At 50.2% G+C, this 18,590-nt stretch overlaps 1 protein-coding gene across 3 annotated transcripts in view; it reads left to right on the forward strand.

Annotated features, from left to right (window-relative positions):
* The window catches only part of Ackr2 (atypical chemokine receptor 2), a 53,244-nt gene extending 40,707 nt beyond the window's left edge, over positions 1–12,537 (forward strand). For all 3 annotated transcript variants that reach the window (XM_036192992.1, XM_036192993.1, XM_036192994.1), the window contains 3 exons: positions 5,008–5,117; positions 9,414–9,625; positions 11,382–12,537. In XM_036192992.1, coding sequence (XP_036048885.1) covers positions 11,392–12,537 — 1,146 coding nt within the window. In that variant the 5' untranslated portion in view covers positions 5,008–5,117; positions 9,414–9,625; positions 11,382–11,391. The remainder of the gene's footprint in view (positions 1–5,007; positions 5,118–9,413; positions 9,626–11,381) is intronic.
* The last annotated feature ends 6,053 nt before the right edge of the window (positions 12,538–18,590 follow it).

An 18,590-nucleotide genomic window follows, 5' to 3' on the forward strand; every position in this document is an offset into this window, starting at 1 on the left:
TTCCCAGAAACAAGAATGCTATTTTTAAAAAATAGTTTTAAAATAAAGAAGTAAAGAGAGGGTGGGTGAGGAAGGAACCCCCCCTGAGCCTTCTTTGCTGATCCATTGATAACTGGTGTTTAGCCTCAGTTACTCCTTTGTCTGAGAGGAGACCCATCAGATCTTGTCCTCCACTCTGGTGGTCTGTGGAGTTAGAGAAATGCAAATACCTAAGCTCACGTTCACTTCCCATGTGTGAAGGACCAAGCCCACCCTAACCCAGTGCCGACACAGGCTATAACCCCAGAGATGGAAGGGTGGTGAATTCAAAGGCAGCCTGAGATATATATCAAGTCTGAGGTCACTTGGACTACAAAGTGAGACTCTTTCTCCAAAACAACATAGTTCTGATGTGGTGGCACCCACCTATAAGCCCAGCACTAGCCAGTTGGAAGCAGGAGGCCAGCTTTGGTTATGTGAGACCCAGTCTCTACAATTAACTAATCAAATAAACAAACAAGATGTCATCTCTGGGTGGGAGCTGGGAAATGCAGACCCGGAGCAAGGCCAGCTCCCAGTAAGCAACAGCGCAGTTAGCTCCAGCACTGCTGTGTGTTACGGCTCCTTTGGAGACAAAGCACTTACCAAACAGTGTACTGACATGTGGCAGGGGCCTGGCCTGCAGGAGAGAAGCGCCAGCCACACACTGCTGAGTGCACAGCCAGCAGCGCACTGCACACCTGCACTCATTCATTCACTCAGTCATTCATTCATTATCTGCTTCTGACCGGCTTCAGGAAAGTTTCCTGAAGTTGAGGGAACAGACAGCAAAAGAGCAGAACCACCATGACATGGCAGGAGCAGGGAGAGGAAGGATGGTGAAGGGAGCCTGACAAGGGGGCCTGTCACTTCACACAGGTTTGCACAGAACAGCACAGTGGGGCATCCCACGGAGTGGGTCCAGGATGGACAAAGCTGAATGCTGGGTGGAGCTGGGAAGACCAGCTAGGTGGCTGGGATGTTGAACACAAGCCGCAAGATTTGAGTCAGTGTGCTGGCTCAGCTGTGGGAAATCGGGGACTGTGCTTTCCAGAGTCATTGGGCTGTTTTGGGGCACTACTCCCTGGGGTGGGGGCCTTTAGGACTTGGCTCACTGCAGCGGATGGGAGGACTTACAAGGGAAAAGCACGCTTCCCCAACCCCAGGAAACCAGGATGTGTGTCCGGAGATTCATACTCACTCCGCAGGTCCCCGAGGAAGAGGCAGCAACCACTGGGCCTTCTCAGACTCCGGTGGATCCCCAGGCGATCAGGTCTGGCCCTAGTAGGTCTGGCAGCCCTGGGGAGGGTGGAGCTGCTCTGTGGCTACAGTGGTCTCAGTAGCCTGGACCTGGGTCCTGGGAGAGGAAGGCATGGAGCCATTTCTACCGTAGGAGAGCTCTTCTGCGGCTTCTTTGGGACCCTGCGTTGTGGATTCTGAGGCTTGAGTCTCAGATGGTGTCCGGGCTTCCCTCCCAGGGCTGAGATCCACCCTGTCTTTTTGCTGGAGTTAGAGTCAGAGCCTGAACCCAGCCATCACTTCCCGGTGTGCCAGCTAGAAAGGCAGTTCTGAAAGCAGAAAGAGATTTATTCAATGTGGCCACACTGGAAGAGGGACAGTAAAGGGTCCAGTGACTCCCCCTCTAGCTCATCTTTGGGGTCCTGACATAAAGCTTAGATTTAAACAGACGGTCAGAGGCTTGCACAGTTCAGTGGTCCCAGGCCAGGTACTTTCCTATGGCTCAGGGAGGTTCAGGAACCATCCTGGGGTATCCCAGTCTAGGGGTGGTAGAGGTGATTCATTTTAATCTCAGCAAAATGACAATGGGGGAGGTTTTAAAAAAGCAGGGGAGAGGCTTCTCACGCTGAGAACTGATCTGGGATGGCTGCCTCCCTGGGTTATCAGCATCTCAGACATTCCCACGAAGCCAGGAAACCCCAGGAATGCAGGCTCTCAGGGAGCACAGGGAGCTGGAAGCTTGGCACAGGGGTGTGTGTGGGGGGGAGAGGGGGGAGTTACCATGCAGGGACTGGTTAAGTAGCTTCTTCTAGACCAGACAGAGCTCTGGGCAAGAAGACAGACAGACAGACAGACAGACAGACAGACAGACAGACATGCTGAACTGTCCTGAGAGCTCTATCTGCCAGGGAAGGATTTAGAGGGATTTAGCATCACATCCAACTTTCCTCGTGTTTATACAGTACATTTTACATTAAACATTTTATTTATTTTTGTGTGTGTATGTAGCTGTGGAGGTCAGAGCTCAACCTTGTATGTCTTTTTGTTGTTGTTGTTTTGGTTTTGGTTTTTTGAGATAAGGTTTCTCAATGTAGCCCTGGCTGTCCTGGAACTTACTCTGTAGACCAGGCTGGCCTTGAACTCAGAGAGCCATTTGCCTCTGCCTCCCGAGTGCTGGGATTACAGGCGTGCACCACCACTGCCTGGCACTGGATATCATTCTTTAGGGTCTTTCACTGGTCTGGAGCTCACTGATTAGGGTCGGCTGGCTGGCCAGTGTGTCCCAGGGCTACCCTGTCTCTGTTTCTTCAGAACAGGAATTACAGGTAGCATGCTACTAAGCCCAGCTCACCTAATTCAGGCCCCAGGCTTACAAGGCAAGCATTTCACAGCCTGAGCAATTCCCTCTTCAGCCTCGGACATATGCTGACATGTCGGGGCAGGAGAGATGGCTCAGTGGTTAAAGGCATTTCCAGATGTCCCAAGTTCAGTTCCCAGGACCCAAGTGATAGCCCATAACTGCCTGTAACTCCAGTTCCAGGGGATCTGACACCTTCTTCTGGCCTCCATGGCCACCAGGCACACATGAGGTACATATCCATCCATCCAGGCAGAATATTCACATACATAAAATAAAATTTTAAAAAAGAGAAGGAGAAAGAAAAATAAAATGCTAAAAAAGGGAGAGCTTGGTATGGTCTACAGACCTTTAATGCTGGTGCTCAGCATGCAGAAATAGGAGAATAGCAAGTCTGAGGCCAGCTCACACTGTAAGTGTCTCAACAGACAGACCAAGTTAAGGGAATAGAGCATGAGCATAATGATCTGGGTACGGAGACCAGAGCTCTAGTCGGCTCTGTCTGGTGTGCACTGTGGTCCCGCATGTCCTGTAAAACCAGGAGCAATACCTGCTGCTCTGTTGAACCAGGAAGAACATTCAGGACAGGTATTGGGGGGGGGGGGGCTTGGGAGTACCTGTCCCATGGAACATCATGAAAGGTTACTGTTATCAGACAGTTTGTCTGAATCTTTTTGTGTGGACCTTGCAAAGCTGGGCTCACTGTGAAAAGGCCTTAAATGTGGGTTTAAGGGAACATTGAGGTGGATTGTGGTGGATAATGTGTTATTACAAGAGTCATCAACTCCATGGACAGACCAACAGACAGACAACATGGCAGGGCCGTGAGGAGAGGAAATGAAGGCCCCTGTTGCAGAAGTAGGGTCTCTTGTTATGCTTTTCTGAGGATGGAAGAGGTTTGACAGCACAAGCCTGCAGCCAGGCAAGTGGCAGGGAAGGGGGTTGGGAGCCGGATGTGTGGCCACCAATTCCCCCCTGATGTAAACTCACATCCCCAGGTGAGAGACCCTGGCCCCTGGAGGTCCTTTAGCTAGGGACTCACAGACAGGGAGGGTCATCTCTGAGAGGAAGGGCTGCTGCACGCAGCCTGAGCGGCAGCTGGGTTCTGACATGGCATTCTTACACACCATCCTTGCTGTGTGTCCTTGGGAACATCACTTTCCACCTCAGAATTTCAGTTCCTTGGGGCAGTTCTATAACCTCCCCAGATCTAGTGCCCTCAATTTTGAATCAGAGGTAATAACTGCACCCTTCTTTAAGCCAGATGTGACAAATATTAAGGCCACTGTATTAAAATTCTTTCTGGGTCAATCTCTGTCAGGCCCAGGATTGGCTGCAAGGATTATGGCAGGTTGAACCCTTACCAGTCCTTAACTGTGTACAACCAACCATGTTGGACAGTGAAACTGACTTGTGGGGGTCAGGGACTGGGATGGAGCCTGGCTTTTGTCTGCAGGCTGGCTGGGCCTGAAGTTTCCAAGTGCTACCCCCGCATGGCCTGCCCCTGCGTGGGTCATTCTAGGCTCCCTCCCTCACTGGTTGCCTTTCCTGTGCCTCATGGGTGTTGGATTTGTTCTCCCATCTGGGAGCCATCAGCCCTTGAAGGACCTCCTAGTGAGGCTGCTTAAGCAGAAGATGTTTAACATACAATTCTTTCTCTGCCCACTCCCCACTTTGTCTTTTCATGGACTAACCTGGATTCCAGAGTGAGTTCCAGCTTAGCTAGCTGAGTGGCTTTGGCTAGTTCCTTGGCCTCTCTATGTCTGGTCCCCTCATAGAGACAACTGTCTTAGTGCTGTTCCAAAGACAGAATGATGAATGAATGAATAGGAGAAGTCCTGAGGACAGACCCTGGCCTGTAGTAAGTGCTGTGTAGTTGTAGGGTGTTGTTACACATGCAGCTGTAATTGAATAACTGATGGTTTCCCCAGCCCATGATGGAGGGAGGAAGGAGAGAGCCCAGTACTGCCCACAGCTCCCTAGAGACATGCTTCTGGTGCCTGGCACAACCTATCTGTGTAGCTATTCTGGGACTGGAGGATGCTCCTGCATCTAGTGGCTGAGGCTGCCCCAATATGTGTAGCTACTGCTGGGCCAGGAATATCAAGAATGCCACAACACTGGGCTGAGGGCTAGAGGGGCCATCTAAAGCTGAGCAAGAGTGGATCCCAAAAGCCAATAGGGAGTCTGCCAGGGGAGGGCCCAATAGGTTGAGGTTCTGTGCTGGCCATGCTCTGGGTCACACGATCCGGAGGCTGTGCACAGTTGGCTCCAGCTGTGCTTAGAAGGAAATAAGATGAGTGAAAAGGAAAAAATGAGTGAAGAGAGGGAGGAGAAGAGGTGGCCACACCACTTAAATTGCCGTCATTTTGCTAATGTTGTTCTGGTGTCAGCCCAGCCCTGAGGAGTCCTGGAGACAGCTATCACCCTTGGAGCCCCTAGACTTTGGAGGAGCCAGCTCTGTACCCAGAGGGTGAAGGAAGGCCGGCCAGGACTACCCTGTGTGAGTACTGGCGACTGGGCAGGGGTGCTGCGGGGAAGGGTGGCTTTGTGGGTGCTTAAATCAGGGCTTGGTTTCCTGGTCCTGGTCCTGGGTAAGTCAGCAAAGGCACTGTCCACTGGAAGTGACCAGATCGGTTGCTTTTACATTCCACAAGCAGGGGAGCCTGTGAGGTCAGGCTCAACTTGTTTGTTTGAGCAGTCTACATTTGGTAGGTTGCGCCATCCCCAGCACACTCTGCTGGGATGGATGGAGGTCGGCCCCTGGGGGACCTACCCACCTGGCCTTAAGAGCTCTTGGCTGGGGCCCAGGGGCAGTGGAAGAAGGAGGGATGCCTGTCAGCAGCTCTGGAGTTTGGATCTGTGACTTGGATAAAGGTTCCACAGGCAACTTGAGTTGAGTGTGGGGGTATCCAAGCAAGGAGAAACCCTCACTGTGGCATTTGCCACGCTCTCAGTGTCTCCTGCCACTGGCTACAGTACTGACTGCTGTGCAGGAGCTCACAGACTTGCCTGCCAAGGCCACATGCCAGCTGCACACCTGCAGGGGCTGGCTCAGCCTTCTGCATTTTCTCTGGCCTGTTTCTCAGGCCGGAAGCTCTACTGTAGGAGCCATGTCCTTCAAATTTAAGTTTGATCTGTTGAAAGGGGGGCCTTAGACTAAGCTATGGCAGTTCCCCTTGAGTTTCAGTCCACCCAGCTCATCCACAGCTTTTGGAATTGGTGTTGCCTCATTATGTCTGTTTCAGCCTTTGGAACATGGACGTCACTCTTAACAGCCTTTGAGCGTCCTGTGAGGAAGTCCCAGGCATGCTCAGGTCACACGCCACGGCTCACAGAGCCACTTGTCCCTGAAAGCGAGCTCACGTGGCACTGCCCACAAGGCCACGTGCCACGTGGATGGAGCTATGCTTTTTTGTTTTTGTTTTTGGAGGTTTTATTTGAGACAAGGTCTGCTGTATCTCAGTCTCACCTTGAATTTGCTGTGTAGCTGAAGATGATCCTGAACTTCTGATCCTCCTCCCTCCTGAGTTCAGGAATTGAAGGAGTGCGCCACACCCATACAATGCTGAGGGTCAAACCTGCATCCTCGGAAAGCACTCTTATCAACTAAGCTATAGCCCCAGCATAAATATAGCAGCATTTCGGTCCTACAGATTAATTGCATCTGCCTCTGTGTCTCTAGCTTTATGGGAGGTAAGCTTAGCTGAGTTTGACCTTGCTGGCCCTCTGACTGGAAGCTCTTAAGTGAATCTCTGGATACCCTAAAGCTTTCTCTGCAGAGTCACCTTTACTACCTGCAAACTTACCCTAAGAAGTGAGCAACTCACTCCTCTCAAGGTTCTAATGAATATAAGGGAGCGAAAATGACCGGTGCTCACACCTCTTCTCATGAGCTACAGGACTGCACAGTGGCCAGGAAGGCACGTGCCATCCATGGTGTGTACAGAGACATAGCTTCTGAGTCATCCGGGGAATGTTCATGGAAGTGTTGGGAGAGGCCTGTTGCTTCAGAGGACCTGGAGAGCTTCCCAGAGTGCTCCAGGGAGAGGGAGACCTTCAGAAGTGGCTTGGGCCCAAATAGAACTGACTTTGATCTAAGCATCTGTTAGGTTACATATTTGCTAAAGCAAAAGTCAGGGACTTGGAGAAATCAGATCAAGGCCAGAGCTGGAGCTGTGGAGAACAGCTAGGGTGCAGTTATTGGCATCCTGACTGACAAGGCCTGAGCCTCAGAAAGGTTCTCCTTACCTGTACCCCTCCTCAGCTCAACTCCTGATGTCAGCCCAGGAATGAGAGGCACTCAGAGCCTGGAGAAGCCATATGTACAGGATAGAAGCAAAGGCCCACTAAGGCAGGCACAGAGCCACCTTTGAGGCTGGCCAGGAGATGAGCTGGGTCCTAGAGAAAACTTCCCAGCTATGTGTATGGCTTGTCCAACATCTAGTCCCCATTCTATTAGATAGGAGCTCAAGGGTGGGGCAGAGGCTAACAGAGATGGAGTTCTCCAGTGTTCCATGGGAGGGGTGGTATTTCCCACCCAGTTCATTCCATCCAGACTCATGGATGCTCAGAGTCCCATGAGGGCCTTCTGAGCCAACAGCTCTTTCAAAATTCTTCTTACAAAAATAAAATAATTCAGCCAGAAAGAACTAGGAAAAACAGTGCGTCATACATGAAAAAGGTAAAACCCACACCATTTAAGCCCCCTTTAAAAAGCTGAGTTATGGCAGTACAGGCCGGCTCTCTAGCACTTGAGAAGCGAGGCAAGAGGATCACTGCAATCCCCCAACTTCTTATGAAAAGAGATTCCCATCCACTAAAAGCATAAATAAATATGAATGTAAGTTGTCACTGAGCATATTAGAAGTTCACCCTAGTTGAATTGGAGAATAGGAAACAAAATACAGATGTTTAGGAGGAATTGATGTGTATTTTGCACCTTATGACCCATTATCACTAGGCCACAGGCCGCTCTGTAGTGGCTCCACATAACTCCTACTGAGCACAGATTCATTTTTGTCTCCTTCCCCTCTTTTTCCCAAAGCCCCTCCCCACTGGTGATCAATGCAATGTGTTGGACATAAAGGCCCCTACCGTTGGGTTCTGACAGGGAGTAAAGTTAGTCCTATATCCTTGATCAAAGAGCCATCTTCCTCTATGCTTTGACTAAGCATGCAGCCTCAGGAGAGGCACATGTGGGGGCAGAGAGTAAGGAAGGGGACACTCACTTAGCTAGCCAGGTAGGCCATGTCAGGTGATCAGTGGGACGACTGACAGATGCCAGGCAGATCACCTTAATATCTTCCTCTTTTTGGTCTCTGTACCTGCCCCTCCCCATCTCTGCCTTTCTGTAGTTTAGTTCAGGATTGAACACAATTTTAAATTCACTTCGCCTATGCTATAGTTCATGCTTCAGTACATAGCAATACATAGGTATGGGTGGAGGTTTCCTAGATAAGACCTTAAAAGCACAGGCCAAAATTAGAGGATGGGGGGGGGGGATAGGATTATATCAAACAGTGCAGAGGGGGGATGGGATTATGTCAAACAGTGCAGAGGGGGGATGGGATTATGTCAGACAGTGCAGAGGGGGGATGGGATTATGTCAGACAGTGCAGAGGGGGGATGGGATTATGTCAAACAGTGCAGGGGGGGATGGGATTATGTCAGACAGTGCAGAGGGGGATGGGATTATGCCAGACAGTGCAGAGGGGGATGGGATTATGTCAGACAGTGCAGAGGGGGGATGGGATTATGTCAGACAGTGCAGAAGAGAGACTCAACAGAATGATGAGGGATCCTACAGGGTAGCAAAAATATTTTTTTATTAAATTTGTGTTTTAATTTTACATATCAGCCATGGGTTCCTCTGTCCTCCCCCCTCCTGCCCCCACCTCCTCAGCCCCTCCCATACATTTATGAATTATTCACCAGACAAGGGATTAATACCAGGAGTATATAAGGACCTTAAGACCTTACCACCCTCCCCCAAAACTATCTGATTTTAAAATGAGCAAATGATTAGCTGGGCATAACAGTATGTGCCTGTAATCTCAGTGCTTGGGAGACACAGGCAGAAGGATCAGGAGTTCAAGGTCATCCTCAGCTACCTGGCAAATTCAAAACCAAAACAAATCAAGGCAAACAGAATAAAACAAACAAAAGACAAGAGAAGGTGAAAACATTTCTCAAAAGGAGACACACAGTGGCCAATAGTACACAACTGCACTTCCCAAAGTTAACATTAGTAACCATCGGGGAAATGCAAATCCAGCCACTGCATGGTATCACTCCACTCTAGTAAGGATGGATAATATCAAAAAGACAAAAAGCAGGGAGGCAGAGGTAAGAGCCAGCTCCAAGTGAGCCTAGTCTACACAGCTAGTTTTAGGCCAGCCAGGGTTACATAGCTGAGGTTTCGTTTCAAAACAAAAACAGAACAACAAAAGCTCCTGCTGGCTGGGATGCAGAGAAAGGGGAAGGCTCAAGCACTGCTGGGCATGTAAATGAGTGCAGCCACCATGCATTCTGGGCTTAGCGCAAAGGCCCAGGAATAATGCCCCACCACCATGGCAAGCAGCATGCAGGTTCTCAAAATGACTGTAAATAGAACCACTAGATGTATGCACATGTGGGAAATGCAAGTCTACATGAGTTGAGAGATGAGCGATTGCAGAAGGTGTGGAAGAGGCTGATGGATGGGGTGAGGTTGTCATCAGCAGAGGAAGAGGAAGGGGAGCTACTGCATGGTACAGTGGCTGTGGATAATTATGCATGCTGTGTGTATTTTTGAAAGCTTGAAGACAGATTCTCACCAGAGTAGAGGAGAAGCACGCTTTCCACAACTCCGCACGAGAGGAGTCGGGGCAACAAGGAGAAAGAATTCTAAGACGAGAGGAAAACCAAAACAGCAGGGGAAGTGGAAAGGGAGCAGAGAAGACAACGAACTAGTTTGAACCAACACCAGCTCTCTAGCTGGGCACAGAGACCAGACACTGCAAGCACAAGGTAAGCCAGAGTGCAACCAAGCCCAGGTACTAACATCTGAGCAATCCACACTCCTTCCAAGCTTTAAGTGCAGTCCAGGGAATTTGCTCAAGAGATGACACCAGCACAGCAAGGCATGCAAAGAAGGAATCCAGGCCATAGCTCTGAAGACTCTCGGGCTGTAACCAGAAGCCCTGGACACCAATAAGCCTGGTATAGCCACAAATCAGGGTCTTTATGGACTAGTTGCATTGATTGGTCGGGAGATGGCATGCCAGATACCATGATGTGGGGGAGAGTGACACAAAGATACAAATCAGCTGAGGAGTTACACAGTTGGGAGCTTAATCTGTGATGGTGTTATGGGGAGCCCTGCTCCCAGAGAGACAACCACTCAGACACAGTTTATAGCCAATTAAAAATCTTTATTCCAGCTGGCTAGGACTACACTCAGGCATTCAGAACCCAAGTGTAGCACCGAGTGTCCAGATCATGGAGTTTTTGAAGGCAAAACCAACACCTGCCATCTCACTTGTCAGATACAGCAGAGTGGGGGTGCTTTACTCAAGCAAGCAGTTTAACAGAAGCCAAGATAAGCAGTTAGCTGGAAGGAGAGGGGCTTCTGCACAAGCAGGCAGTTTAACAAGCTAAGTTAGCTGGGGCATCTTGACCTAAGATTTCTTGAATACAGTTGGGTAATTTTCTATGACATTCTCCACCGAGGAGATCAAATTGTAGTCAAGCCTAAAATGGCTTCAACAAGAATATAAGATGGAGAAACCCCAGCAGTGTCTTGCCCTATCACAATGGAGAGGGGAGCAGAGAGCACAGTAGTCAGTTGACAGAGGCTCCCAACATTTTTTTTTTTTTAATCTGTGTTTTTAAACTAAACCCTATGTAGTTCCAGGTGGCCTGGTCCTGGCTACATAAGCCAAGCTTGCTTTTGACTTGCTGCCTCTTCCTGCTCAACAGACTTGCTGCCCCTGGAGCCAGGCTTGAGGGCACTGAAGAGTTGATGACTTTATTCTAGTTCTGAACTCCGTGTCTTGCTGTGAGTGTGGTGGCTGCCCTGTTCTCATACCAGAGGCATTCTGGAAATAGCTTTGGCTCGGGCATTTGCTACTCTCCTGGACACATGTACTAGAGACCTCCAGGCTAAATGTATGCCAACCACAGGCTGTTGAAACCCAGTAGATGACAATGGCCAGCTTCTGGCTACTCCATGTTTACATGCTGACAGTACTGAACCCACATATTAAAAGCCTCTGGAGAAGTGACAGCCCTGGCCAGAAAATGCTCCCCTTAACCTGTTCAGTTAGAATGTGGTGTCTATCTGCACTTCACCTCAGCTTGTGCTGTGTACTCTAAGGATCACTACCTCAGGCTGCTGTGGAGGTGTTTAGTCGCAGCCTCAGGAGAGCATCATTTCAGCTCAGAGTTTGAGGGGATACAGTCATTTATGGTTTAGGTTTCTTTTTTAAATCTTTGTGTTTGTATGTGTTTACATGTTCATGTATGTGAGCATGGGAGTATGCATGTGGATGTCAGAGGCTGACAAACTTACGTCTCAGTCTTATTTGCGATTGTGTGCCCCAGGCTAGCTGGCCTGTGCACTGCTGATGCTTCTCTATCTCCCATCTTTTTGTAGGAGTTCTGGGGTTACAGACTGCTACTATAGCTAGCTTTATGTGGGTTCTGGGAGTCTGAACTTGGGCCCTCATGCTTGCACACTGAGCTATTCCCCCAGGCCCTCACCGTGGCTTTTTGTTTTCTGCAGAACTTCAGACATGCCCACCAAGGCGTCCCCCCTGCCACTCACCACCACCAGTCCTGAGAACAGCAGCTTCCTCTATGACTATGACTACTTGGATGACGTGACTGTCTTGGTCTGCAGGAAGGATGAGGTCTTGTCCTTTGGGAGAGTCTTCCTGCCAATCATCTACAGCCTGATCTTTGTGCTGGGCTTGGCTGGGAACCTCCTCCTTCTGGTGGTGCTGCTCCGCTATGTGCCTCGAAGACGGATGATTGAGCTTTACCTGCTGAACCTGGCCATCTCCAACCTCTTGTTCGTAGTGACAATGCCCTTTTGGGCCATCTCTGTGGCCTGGCATTGGGTTTTTGGCAGTTTCTTGTGCAAGGTGGTGAGCGTTCTCTACACTATTAACTTTTACTGTGGCATCTTCTTCATCACTTGCATGAGCCTGGACAAATACCTGGAGATTGTCCATGCTCAGCCCCTCCACAGACAAAAGGCCCGGTTCAGGAACCTGCTCCTCATTGCCATAGTGTGGACCATGGCCCTGGCCATCTCTGTCCCAGAAATGGTCTTTGTACAGGTCCATAAGACCTTAGATGGTGTGTGGCATTGTTATGCCGATTTTGGTGGACATGCAACTGTTTGGAAGCTCTACCTGCGCTTCCAGCAGAACCTCCTGGGGTTTCTCCTTCCGCTCTTGGCCATGATCTTCTTTTACTCCCGCATTGGTTGTGTTTTGGTTAGGCTGAGGCCGCCAGGCCAGAGCCGGGCTATGAGGATGGCCACAACCCTGGTGGTAGCTTTCTTCCTGTTGTGGTTCCCATACAGCCTCACTCTGTTTCTGCATTCCCTGCTGGACCTGCACGTCTTTGGGAACTGCCAGGTCAGCCACTATCTGGACTACACGTTGCAGGTGACAGAGAGCCTGGCCTTCTTCCATTGCTGTTTCACTCCCATCCTCTATGCCTTCTCCAGTCGCCGCTTTCGGCGGTACCTGAAAGCTTTTCTTGCTGTGGTGCTGAGATGGCACCAGGACCCTGGCACTGCCCAAGCCCTGCCATCTAGCCATTCTGAGAGCAGCAGGGTTACTGCCCAAGAAGATATGGTCAGCATGCATGACTTTGGAGAGAGGCAGGCTGATGATTCCCTTAACAAAGGGGCTGTGGGGAAGGATTAGCCCTGAGTGGCCATGGGAAGAGCACTGCTCTCTCTTAGGGCCAGCATGACCATGCTGCTTGCTCCAGTGGCTCTCAGCCATCAGCGGTTCTTGCTCACTGTGGCCACTTTCTCCATCTTCCCGGATCCCGTGCTGTCTGCTGAATCGCTGCAGTGGTCTCCATAATCTCTGCTTCCATCATGTGTGCTTCTGTGGCTTCCTGGGCCCCAAGCAGACAGTGAGATCACTCTACTCTTGGGCTTCAAGGGCTTTGTGACCAGCCTATGACCTTGTCTCTACCACACTCCCTCCTGGTCTCTGGGTTCAGGGCACACTGTCCCCCACTTGTGTTTCTGGAACATTCCAGGCCCATCCAGCAGGGAGATTCAGCTATGCTACCTTCCTGGGCAGTCTTCCTTCACTTCTTGGGGTCTTGATTCAGATCTCACCTTGTTGGTGAGGTGCCCCATGCTCACTCTACTTAATGCCCTAACTACATACCTGATGCTCTGGATGATCTGCTTCTGCACTTACCACTTACACTCAGTCCATGTTTTCTCCTGTTTGTTGTGTTCACTGGTGACTGCCTTAAGCCCATCCACCCAGCTGAGCTGCAGAGTAAGGCTCTTAGTGCATGGCTCACTGCTGTACTCCAACCCACACCACAGAAGCTTGTGTGTGGAAGGCATTCAGAAAGTGTCTGTGGAGTGTGATCAACACGTTCTTTTTTTTTTTTTTTTTTCTCCGTGTAGCTTTGCACCTTTCCTGGATCTCGCTCAGTAGTCCAGGCTGGCCTTGAACTCACAGAGATCTGCCTACCTCTGCCTCCCCAGTGCTGGGATTAAAGGCTTGCACCACCACTGCCTGAACAAGTTCCTTCTTTTTGTGGCATTTTGGGGAACAGCCACAGGCTGTCCACCCCCTCTTCTGTAACTCAGATGGGAATATACCTCCTGCCCTTGTTGGAAGCTCCAGAGCTGTAGCCTGAAGGCACTGGAGGCACTCCAGCCAGAGGACAGCCCAGCAGGTGCGCATCTGGCAAGAGAAAGGCAGAAACCATCCCTCTCAGCTCTGGCCTAATCTGGGACCTGACAGTCTGGGGTCTGTCAGTCAAGTTCAAGGCTTTATCTGAACTTTCCAAAACACCTGCTGGTGAGGAGGCAGTCCCCCAACACATCCTCCTGGGAAAACTGGGTATCCACATGCAGAAGATTAAAACTAGATTCTGTTTCTTATCCGGTACAAAGAGCAGCTAAAAATGGATCAAAGACTTTAGCGTAAGACCCAAAGCTTTGAAACCATGAGGGAAAAGCACAGGGGACAACTACAGACATGATCAGAGGCAAAGGCTTTCTGAGCCGAGTTCCAACAACCCAGGAAATACAAGCAGGAACCGAGAAGCAGGATTGCATGGAATTGCATGGAGCTACTGTCTCCGAGGCACAGGGACAGTGGTGTATTTTTAACCCGACTGGCTTTGGTCTGACAGTGCCAATATCCAGACTGCATGGGGAACTGAAAAATTGACAAGGTCAAATAATCCAATTAAAAAACATGGGTGAATAGTTTGAAAAGACATTTCTCAAAAGAAGAACAGATGCTCAATAAATACACAAAAAATACTCTGCATTCTTGTCCATCACAGAAACACAAATCAGAATGATATCGCAGTCCTCTCTTGCCCAGGTCAGACAGCTGTTACCAGGGAAGCAACTAGAACAGCAGAACCATGAACTCTGGTGGGACAGGGAGGAAAATGGACCCTTATAGAATGCTGTTGGGTAAACCGGTATACTCTCTGTGGGCTGTAATTTGTTGGTTCCTTAAAAAACTAAAACTAAAACTGCTAATGATCCATCATATGCACACACACACTGTAGAGTATTACCCAGCCTTGAAGAAGAGGAGGAGAAGCTGGAAAATGGATGGAGTATGGGTTGAGTGAAGTGACATGAGCCAGACTTGGGAAGATGAGTGTCTCTTATTTCCTCTAATTTGTGGAAACTAAGACAAAAGAGAGTACACTTGAAGTAGAAGAGGGGGAGGGCAGAAGAGGAAGCCACCATGAGTGGATTTGGACAAAGCATGGCATACACATGTATGGAAAAGTCACAGGATGCATTTATAATTACAGCAATAAGTTTTGCTTGGCATAGCAGCCAGTGTGTGGAAATAAGAGGACAGACTCATGTGCCATTTCTCAGGTGCCATTCACCTTTGTTGTTTGTGAGATAAGGTCTTTCCCTGATCAAGACTGATCCCTGTCTCCCACTTCCCCGAGGTTGTACTTGTGTGTGCACAGGCTCTGGATTGCACTCAGGTCCTGGTCCCTGTGGGCAGGTGCTTCCCGGATTGCTGACCTTCACCCCAAGGCCAGCACTTTCTCAGCAGCATCCAGACATCTGCACCCTCCAGCTCCTCCAGCTCCTGAACACCCTCTACTCCAAGCTGCTGTCTGCACACCTGACCTGTCTGCCCTGCCCTGCTTGCTCCCTGTGTAACAAAGCTTGCTTCTGGTCAGGTGTGCCCTCCCTCATCTCCTGAGCTGACCCCACTTGTTCTGGGAAAGGTCACCCTGCCCCATGCTCAGAGTGGAATCTTAGACTGTCCTGATTTGGGTCAGCATCCTCTGAGTTCCACATGTTGAAGGTGTTCCTGCTGAGTAGTGGTGTAACCTCTAGAAGGTAGGGCCTCAGAGCAGGCCCTTAGGCAACTGGGAGCATGCCTTTGAAGGAAATGATGGGACTTCAGGCTTTTCCACCCCTAGTGTTTTGCTTGTGGCTTATGAGTTGAGCAGTGTGCTCACTCCCTGCCATTGCCATCTGCTGCCATCTGAGCCAAAAATAAACCTTTTCTATTTGATCATTACAGATCTTGGGTCCTCTGTTGCAGAGACATGAAGCTAAATAATGCACAGAGCAATTACAATTTTATATTTTCATGACCACAGTGATTCTTTTGGGATGGACATGTGACCTAGGCAGTCAGCGGGATGAAGGTAACTGGAACATGCTGGAATAGAGGAACTAGAATGGAGGGCTAGGAGATCTGGTGCTTCAAGAAGTGAAGTGTGTGAGCAGGCTCTGGGGTCCCCAGAATCATGGCTCAGCTGGTGCTCATCCCAATTTCCCAGTGCTGACTTGGCACCCCTCACCCCCCCCCACCCCCGTGGGCCCAGCTACTTTGTTATTTGCAACCTTAAGATTCTCCCTGCCACCCAGTGGGTGCTTGTCACCCTTCTCTAGGGGACCTTCAGCCCCTAGAGACTTCCCCAACCTCATAGAACCCTCACAGCCTGCTCACATCCCACAGCTCTTGTCTTGCACAACAAAGTACAAAGTGTGGCACACAGGGAAGGAGACTCCCAGTTAAGTGAAGTGGAGGGTAGGATGGTAGATGGCTGAGTGCCCAGACAGCAGAGACGGCCATATGTAACATCTTCATTCTACAGGCTGCTTCCAGAGCTTGGAGTGTAGTGGGTGCTCACTGAGTACTTTAGGGGTATTTTAGTTCGTTTTCTCATGGACACAAAGGCGGCTTAAGGAAGGAAGGGTTTCTTTGGTTTGTAGTTTGAGGGTACAGTCCATCATGGGGGGAGGTCATGGCGGCAAGGGTGTGAGGTGGCCGCTCACATGGCGTCTGCAGTCAGGAGGCAGAGAGAGGAGCGCGGGTGTTCAGCTCTGTTCCTACCCTGGCCACAGAGTGGCGCCTCCCACAGTCAGGGCAGGTTTCCTACCTCAGTTAATCTGATCTACAAACTCCTTCACACATGCCTGCAAGTTAGAGTCTACATCCTGTCCAGTGTTTCTTCTTCTCATTTTCTTCCCCCTCTCTCCCTCTCTCCCTCCTCCCCTCCTTCCTCCTCTCTCCCTCCTCCCCTCCTTCCTTCCCCTCTTCCTCCTTCCTTCTCTCCTCTTTTGTTTTTTGATTTCTTACTAAGTTCTTTCTTTGTGAATGAGTGACTGATGAACAGAGAATTGAGCAGGAAGACAATGTCCCGCCCAGTTCTTTTCTCTGAGTTCAGTAACGGTATGCCCCACCCTCGCACACACATGTGCACACACACCTATGCATTTATACATACAGTCGCATACACACACACACCCATGTGCATGCCCAGTTGTTCCTCCATGTGCCTGAATTGTCTTTAGTGTTTTGTATTCTCTGTGTTCCCCACACCCATCTCACTCAACTCTGATGCCTTCTGGTCTCTCTGCACAAGGTCCCAGATTCTTTGTCAGGAGTGACTCCAGGCTCCCTCAGCTCCTTATCTGTAGTTGGTAATTTGTCTGAGAACATGGAGGAAGGGTATTAGAACTCCTGAAACCACGCTTACCAGGCCGACTGATGAGATACAGCTCAAGTTATGGCAATAGGACCAAGGTCTCCCAAGTCCTTGACTTTGTGCCCAAGATGCACAGATGGGATGGGACATAGCATGCCAGGTGTGGGAGTTCAGGGGCCTTGTTGCCAGCCTTGGTGATGTATGTGTATCTGTTTGGGACATCCATGCAAATATGTCTGTGTCTGACAGTGTGGTGTATGGGCTGTGTATGTGTATAATACATATAGCTGTGGATGTAGATCTGCTATGAATGTGTATCTGGTGTGTGCCCACCAGCTTTCTAACTGTTCCTAATTGTCTGTGTACATTGGGTGTGCACTTCCTTGGAAAGAGCCTCATAGTCAACAGTGGCCTGAGGAGCATTGGCCGTTGACACACACTACTGCTTACGGTGATAGGGACTCTGGGTAGTAACTCACCAACAGCCCAGGCCAAGGCAGAGCCTCTCCTCTCCACCCCACCTCAAGCCTGTACATTGCTCCAGTCACTGCTCTTCTTTACCTGGCCTGCCAAGCCTGGTTCCCTGTGGCACCACCCAGCCTTAGCCAGCAGTCTCAGGGGAGCCTCTGTGTGCACCTGACCACCAGGATCAGAGGCAAGGTGGATTCTTCTCTGTGCTGGCTGAGGGGGCGGGCAGGAGTGGCTGCCTGCAGTAAGCTGCTGGTGCCTCGGCTCTGTGCCGTGAGACTGGCATGTTCACCGCAGTGACCACATGGGGAAAAATCTTTCCCTTTCCAGGTGACCAAAAACCACCACAGGAGAGTTGTTTTACTTTATATTGTTTTGGCTTTGTGGCCTTTCGTGTGTGTGTGTGTGTGTGTGTGTGTGTGTGTGTGTGTGTGTGTGTGTGTGAGACAAGCTCTCACTGTGAAGCCTAGTCTGCCTTTGGACATGAATTCCCCTGCCTCAGACTCCGAGTGCTGGGTCCCTGTGTGTGCCTCCACACCCAGCTGAGAAGACATCTCTGGTCTTGTTTCATTGTAAAATGTCTCCAGAGAGAATCCATTGGTTGCTCTTTCCTTAGAGGTTCTGAGGGGTAGGAAGTGAGAGGTACAGGGATGAAGAGGTGCTGGGCTGGGCCAGTGTGATGAGGCATACCCTTGGGCCTCTTCTGCCTGGACTAGCTCCATCCCTCTGGGGAGGGGACCCAGAACCACAGGTACCTCAGGGTACCCATGCAAGCAGGCAGGCACTGGGATTCTCCTGCATAGCCAAGTTTCCTGGGAGACCCCTGTATGTGGGATAGAGCATCTCTGATTGCCTCAGACCTGACCACTGATCATCTTGGTCTTTCACATAACCTTCTGGAGGAGAGTTTTCTGGGGAGCTGCCCAGGCCACTTGCAGCTGACTGGTCCTAACTCAGGGGACTCAGGCCCTCAGCAGGCTCAGTAGGTTCATAGACCGGGATCCTGTTTCATGTTCCCCTGGATATGTGGGAAGGAAGAGGACACAGCAAAGCGGGTCTGGCAAGGCCACAGAGATTGCTCCCTCCCATTGGACTAGACGCAGGGCCGGCTGAGTTAGAGGCCATTGGTGAGCTCACCATTCCGACCCTCAGCCTTCCAGCCCAGTCCTCCTCTCATGTCCCTGTTCACCTCCTCTCCTTGTGTTCCTGGCCTTGTAGAAGTGGGTAGGTTATCTTAATGCTCATGGCCAGGTAGGGGCTCTATGAGATTGACCTTACTGTCCAAGAAAGTTGGGTCTTGGTCCAGGGTCACACAGCTAGT

The sequence above is a fragment of the Onychomys torridus genome, chromosome 7, assembly GCF_903995425.1.
Source record: "Onychomys torridus chromosome 7, mOncTor1.1, whole genome shotgun sequence".
In the NCBI taxonomy this organism is placed as follows: Eukaryota; Metazoa; Chordata; class Mammalia; order Rodentia; family Cricetidae; genus Onychomys; species Onychomys torridus.